Source organism: Bradysia coprophila, unplaced genomic scaffold (assembly GCF_014529535.1).
Source record: "Bradysia coprophila strain Holo2 unplaced genomic scaffold, BU_Bcop_v1 contig_415, whole genome shotgun sequence".
NCBI classification, from domain to species: domain Eukaryota; kingdom Metazoa; phylum Arthropoda; class Insecta; order Diptera; family Sciaridae; genus Bradysia; species Bradysia coprophila.
Window position 1 is genome coordinate 791,480 of NW_023503670.1, and position 6,435 is coordinate 797,914.

The 6,435-nt window shown below is 37.7% G+C and overlaps 1 protein-coding gene across 1 annotated transcript; it reads right to left on the bottom strand.

The window, feature by feature from the left end:
- Window positions 1–674: 674 nt before the first annotated feature.
- On the bottom strand, window positions 675–5,616 carry LOC119082382 (transmembrane 9 superfamily member 2). Its single transcript, XM_037191907.1, has 6 exons — window positions 5,290–5,616; window positions 3,118–3,312; window positions 2,840–3,043; window positions 1,976–2,766; window positions 1,747–1,906; window positions 675–1,668 (listed from the first exon to the last, which is right to left on the bottom strand). The coding sequence occupies exons 1-6, from the start codon at window positions 5,422–5,424 to the stop codon at window positions 1,165–1,167; spliced, it is 1,989 nt and encodes a 662-aa protein (XP_037047802.1). The 5' UTR covers window positions 5,425–5,616; the 3' UTR covers window positions 675–1,164.
- Window positions 5,617–6,435: the final 819 nt, after the last annotated feature.

Consider the following 6,435-nt stretch of genomic DNA (forward strand, 5'->3'; position numbering starts at 1 on the left):
ATCTGATCTGATCTGAACCTGAATTAGATTTTCTTATTTTGATCTGATTTTTTCCTGAACTGAACTGATCTGAAAGTAATCAGATCAGGCTTCTGATCCGATCAGTACAGGTTATACGAAAGCCTAATCTGATTACTTTCAGATCAGTTCAGTTCAGGAAAACTCCCATTTACTAACGTGTCAGCAACAAAATTTTATCTGTGAGGCAACAGGGGAAATGGGTAACAAAACAATACCGCATGGTTCTGAACATTCCCTGATAAGAGACGGATACGCATGTTGTGAAATATTTAGATCGACTAATTTAGTAGATTCGACAACTATCCGGATGGTATGCCTACTGCTTATAACATTATATACACACTCCTCCTGGAAAGGTAAATTCCAAAAAAAATCATTTATTATGGTAATATCTTGTGTCATTACAAATTGATATCTATTTACTGGACAGCGAATTAAATTAAAAAATTTCATTTTCACTTGTTATGCGCTTTGTGTTTGTGTTTTTTTTTAAGTGTTCCTATGACTCTGGGATAGTTAATTTTGTCTTAAAAATTAAAAGAAATTTCCAGTTACGTCTATAGTCTTTCTGCGAGAAGAGCACACTTCACCGTAATACTTAAAATAATTTTTACAAATTTTTTTGTTTGTTTCATTTTATTGGTTTCCTTTTGCTATTCTCGCCATAGATTGTTTCAGAATCAGAATTCGGATAGTACAAAAATTGGCAGCTCCAACGCTCCCGATTATTTAATAGTAATTTTCACATAATGCCTATCCCGTCCCATCTCTGACCATTGAGATCAAACAAAACAAAACTTTTTCTTTTCTCACTTCTGTAGCCGGACCAGACACTTCGCAATAATTTTATCACATAAAAGAAAATGAAAAAGATGGACCGAGAATCGATTCCTTGCTCAAATTAGTTGAAAAAAAATTATTTTACTTTGTTGATTGGTCGGTCGAATTAAAAAAAAAAACTTAAAAATAGTCAACCGCTCATAGCCGTTGGTGTAGTTCCATTTAATTATTACTGTTTGTAAACAAAAAGAAGAAACAAATTTCATTCCATGTTATCCGCTCAGCAAACACATCTTTTTCGTTTATATTATTTCCATGTCGGTCATCTATGTCCTTCTCCACTCACAAAATTCGTTTAAATGTCTAGTCCACCTTAACAACGCTGTAGATTTTCCGTATAAACCAGAAACACGCCATAAATCCAATGGTTCCGGTGAGCAGGAAGAACAGAAATACCATGATCGCTGTGTAGCCAAAGTACAAGAACGTCGATGCGGCATCTTCGATCGATAGTTTCGTCGCAAAATAATGGCAACAGTAAATGAATAAATAGACTGCCGTAAATCCGGATGTGAGAAAGGATCGCCACCACCAGTGATAGTCTTCGGCGCACAAATGGAAATAGCACAAGAGGATGGTCGTTTCCGAGCATGTGATCACCAGAATCAGGAATACGAGGAACAGAAATCCGAACATGTAGTACATTTGACTGGACCAAATTGAATTTAGAATGAAGAAAAGTTGAATGAAAATGCAACCGAACGGCAACACACCGCCCATGATGATGCCGGGTATCGGTTGAGTGTAAATCGATTGATCCGGAATTTGACGAGGTATTTGATTGGTTCGAACTGGGTGCTCCAATGCCTGATGAAGAAGACGAAATAGATTCGGGTTAGGCATTCGTTTGCTTGCGATTCTCGAAGGTTGCTTTAGGTAACTTACCCTTTTCCTGAATCCAAAGTATGCTCCGACGAAAGTAAGTGGAACCGACACTCCGAACCACAATGCCAATAATGCCAAAAATGTGCTGAAAGGAACTGCGCCAGAGCTGCCCTTGCTCCATAACACCAAGTTCATCACAAAGAAGAGTCCAAAAACGACACTGAAAACCACACAAAGTCGGTACTTATCAAACCACTCTAAGTAGAACCAAAAACCTCTCGGTACTCACCCAGGACTTAGCATCGATGTTAACAGAACGTTGCTCTTCCATTTGATGCCGCCAAAACTTTTATAGATTCGTGCTGATACATATCCAGCTGGAGTTCCTAGCAGCACGTACAAAACCATAGCACAAGTCATCAAAGCTCCTCGATTAGCTGGCGATAAGAATCCCAAGCAAGCAAATGCTAACGTTACCAGCGACATGAACAGTACTTGAACACCGGATCCAAGGAACACCGACAACAACATTCCTTTACGTGGTGGTCGAAAAACGTCACCGTGAACCAATTTCCATCCGAACTCTTCTTGCGCGTCCTCACCACATTCCATTTGATTGTAACGTGCAATGTCTTTGTGCAATGTCCGAAGCATTATCATGGCAACCATGCCAGACAGAAACAGCACAATAACCAACGAATTTAGGATGCTGAACCATTGGATATTAGTGTGTGGCATTGATTCGAGAATGTAGTCCCATCGTGACGACCATTTGATGGTGTTGTTTTGGATGAACTTGACCGAATACGTGTACGTAATGTCCAATTTCTGACCGTTCGGAATGGCATTCGATGAAATCTCTAAAGGCTCCCGGCTGGTACAATCTAATGATTCGGGATTCGGATGCTTTATCGACGATGGAACCACTTTTACCGAAATGATGCGACCACCATTTTCCTTGAATCCAACGCCCCATTCTTCCATTTCACCGCTGTGATATGTGACAATCAGGTCGACGTGATTGAATAAGTAATAGACACCGGGTTTGTTGTAATTCGGATTGATCGGACAGCTATCCTCCTGAAATATGCGTCAAAGAAATGTGTTAGTGAAAAATGTCTAGCGAAATTGCACCGGAAATGAAAATTCTTACTCCATCCGGATGATGTCTCACTAAACATCCCATAGGGAATCCAGTGCTACAGAATTGGCGATCATTTTCCAATGGATAACACCACGTCACTGGCATATTGTCGACGATCCAGTGGTGCTGGTAATTTAAGCTCATTCCCTTCTTCAAAACCATCAAACGTTTGTCACTATCCGGATCGCCACCTTTGTACGTACGGGTACATGCCTAGATTATTAAAGTGGAACAAACATTTTGTCAGTTTCGTGGTCACTCCAACCTTTAGTTCAAATCAATCTTACCTTTTTACACTGAACGTCTTGAAGAAAATCGATTTTGTACGGTCCCGGTCGTATTCGTTCGCCAAATACGACTTGACCCAAATTTTCGACTGGTGAATTCGCCTCATCAGTGGGACAGAAATCGAAATGATGATATTCATACGGAATTACCGATTCCTCGGTGTTGAGTCGATTCACATACAGTTTAACTTCCGACTGAAATGAGACAAACAAACATCTGAAATAAGCTTTTATGGGCGGTAACAAAGCTTTGGCGGCAAGCAATAAACATCAAGATAACACAACTTCATCCATACATGATCAGTGATAAGAAATACGTCTTATCGCTTCTTCCGTAGCTGTTGCAATGAATACTGACGAAGAAAGGAGAGAAAAAAATGGAAGTCAAATACTATATGAACGAATAGAAGCAATCTAATGTAAAATTTAGCTTGGCCCTTCTCTGTAACGATTTGGTGGTAAATGACTCGATAGTTTGGAGGATTGAAAGTTTTTACTGGATCAGACTGTTTTGATTTCACTAATCACCATCAAAAACTTAGATCTCTTTTAGTTAGGGTTCCCATTCGTCCTCTTTTTTCGTCTTGTTCTTCTTTTTTACAAAAATTCTAAGAACATCACTTTTTTTGATGAAAACGCCATCTATGTCCTTTTTTTTCAGGTCTTCTTCTTTTTTAAGTAAATTTGATGCAGCTCATACCTAAAGAACGAAAAATTTTCGCTGCGCGGCATTAACTATTAATCTTCTCTGTCAGAGAATCTCTGAAAGGTAATACAGCGAAATCTTAATCTCAAAAAAAAAAAAATCACACGCTCCGCTCGCATTAAAAGTATAAAATAGTGTAGCGTTGTGTGAGATACCAAAGATGACGTAAGAATAAGGTAAAACGAAGTCTGTGTTTAGGTAGTATGGAGTGGATGTTATCACTGAGAAGGAATCCAAAAGAATATCAGGACGATTTCAGTGCATATTGCACAGAGCATTTTTGAATATTTTACACAAAGTACTTGTACAGTCGTTGTAATTCCGCGTCAGAGATTCACTTTTCGTCTTCTTTTTTGACGCCGAAATGTCCTCTTTTTTGACGCCGAAATGTCCTCTTTTTTGACGCCGAAATGTCCTCTTTTTCAAAATTCAAAAATGGAAACCCTACTTTTAGTACAGTGTTTGGTACAATAAAAATGCCTGTTATTAGGTAAACAAGATTGTATTGTACCATAGCAGAGCTGTGATTGTACATTTTAAAAACAACAGTGTCGTTACGACACACAGTAAAATTAGAAATCGTCAATTGTTTTGGTCATCGTAGTCGTTCAGAAGTAAGATGTGAGCATGAAAATAATGCGGTATCCTGGTAACCCAGTTACCGTGGAATTTTTTTTTGTACAAAATTTGGAAACCGGGAAGTCGAGCCTTCGTTGCACAAAGTATACCAGTAAATTTATGGGCCGGGAATTTAATTTTAAGTTTTTGGTTACCGTGAAATTTTGACTTGGGTACCGGGAAGAAAACATTATTTCTATACCCGCGTCTATGAGTTGGTACCGACAGTCGTATCATGTTATTATAGAAATCTCTTAATCGTTTTCTTACGGCTTACATTTGATAGACAATCTATTGCTTCATAGTCTTTAACACAGATTCTATTATACAAACGAACGCTATTTGTTGTGTCAAAGCACTCTCGCTTGACAGTGCTATAGTTGAGTGCTTATTTTTGTCTACGCTATCGATAACAGCGGAATAATTGCCTTGAGAAAAGTCAGAATTTTGACTCCAATGTGTAAATTCTATCAGAATTTTATCGTAACAAAACCGGACGTTCCATATTGTTTTTTTTTTTCAAACAGTACCATTTCGTTATCAAAAGTATGTAACATACCTAGGCCAAATTCAATCAAATTTTTTTTTTATAACTTTTTAGCTACGTGTATGTTTATCAATGGTTTCCATCGGAAGTCACATCTTTGAATACAAATAAAAAAATCGATTGTCTAGGTCTTAGCGAATGGTAATCGATTCAACAATTAATGGTCTTGTGTTAACTTGATCATAAAGAATTTATTAGACAACGAATGACTATTGAGTTGTGTTATGATGAAGGTTATGTTTTCAATAAAAATTAATCATCAAAACCAATGCGACGGACAAATTCCGAAAAATTAACTTACTTTGCATGGTTCAGAAGCTTCCTGACTTTTGCAGTAATTAACTGGTGCCAAACCGGGTAAATAAAATGCATTCGTCGATCCAAATAGATAAAATACACAAATTAACTTCAAAATTGGGAGAATTTTTCGCTTCATTATTTCTTTTGGATAACTGAAGCAATTGTCACTATTCCAAACTGTTCACACACAGCACAATGTTTAAAAATTCGGTTATTTATGGTTTTTTGCGTCTACAACATAAACTTTCAATGAATAAAGATTGAAAAAATATAATTCCCAGAGACAAAAAATTTTCCTTCAGTATCAACCATATCATTTATCGAAACGTCATCATGTGTCATCGTTTGTGTTTTTCACAGTGAAATGTCATTCTATTTTGGTATTTTAATCGTAGATGGCACACCTATAACTCTATTCCACGTAGCGTGCCGTTTAAATAATTTAAAAACTTACGCCGTCGCGCCGTCCAAATTAATGAAATTTACTCAATTTACGTGAATTTCAACAAATTGGTTTAATTGTCTCATTTTACATCTGATGGAATCAACGAAACGTTACTATTATGACTAGATCCTAGTCATTGTGCAAACCTTCGCACTATTCGAAGTAATTCTGAGTTTCTCCATTGACATTCAGGTGGCACACTTTGTTTTTGAAATGCGGCGGGCAGAGCTAATGCGATCGGAGGATAGAAGAGAGTGAGTGCTTCGTTGGTTGTATGTTATTCAGCTCTGAAAGCAAGGATGACGCCATATGAAGCTGGGAGTGATATAAGGACTGGTTCTATGTTGAACTATATTATTTTACTAGGAACTGAACAGATGTCACCACTTTCGGAATGATGAGCATTAGCTAATGCAAGACTCGCCCTATTATGTGGACTACCTAAGCTTTATTATGGACATCCACACCGACGGATGGACCTCATATAAATGATTATGACTGACTTATTACTTACCATTGGCATATATCCTTTGTATGATTCAGCTGTCGAGTGTCGACTGTGAAATTGCTGTGAATTTTCGTAGATTTATATACTCACGACGGGGTAGAAACTTAAAGGAATTTATCTGCAGAAGACGTCGCAAGATGCACTTGAAACAAGGAGTGGCTTTGGCATGCGAAGCATGCACATTCTTTTCATTA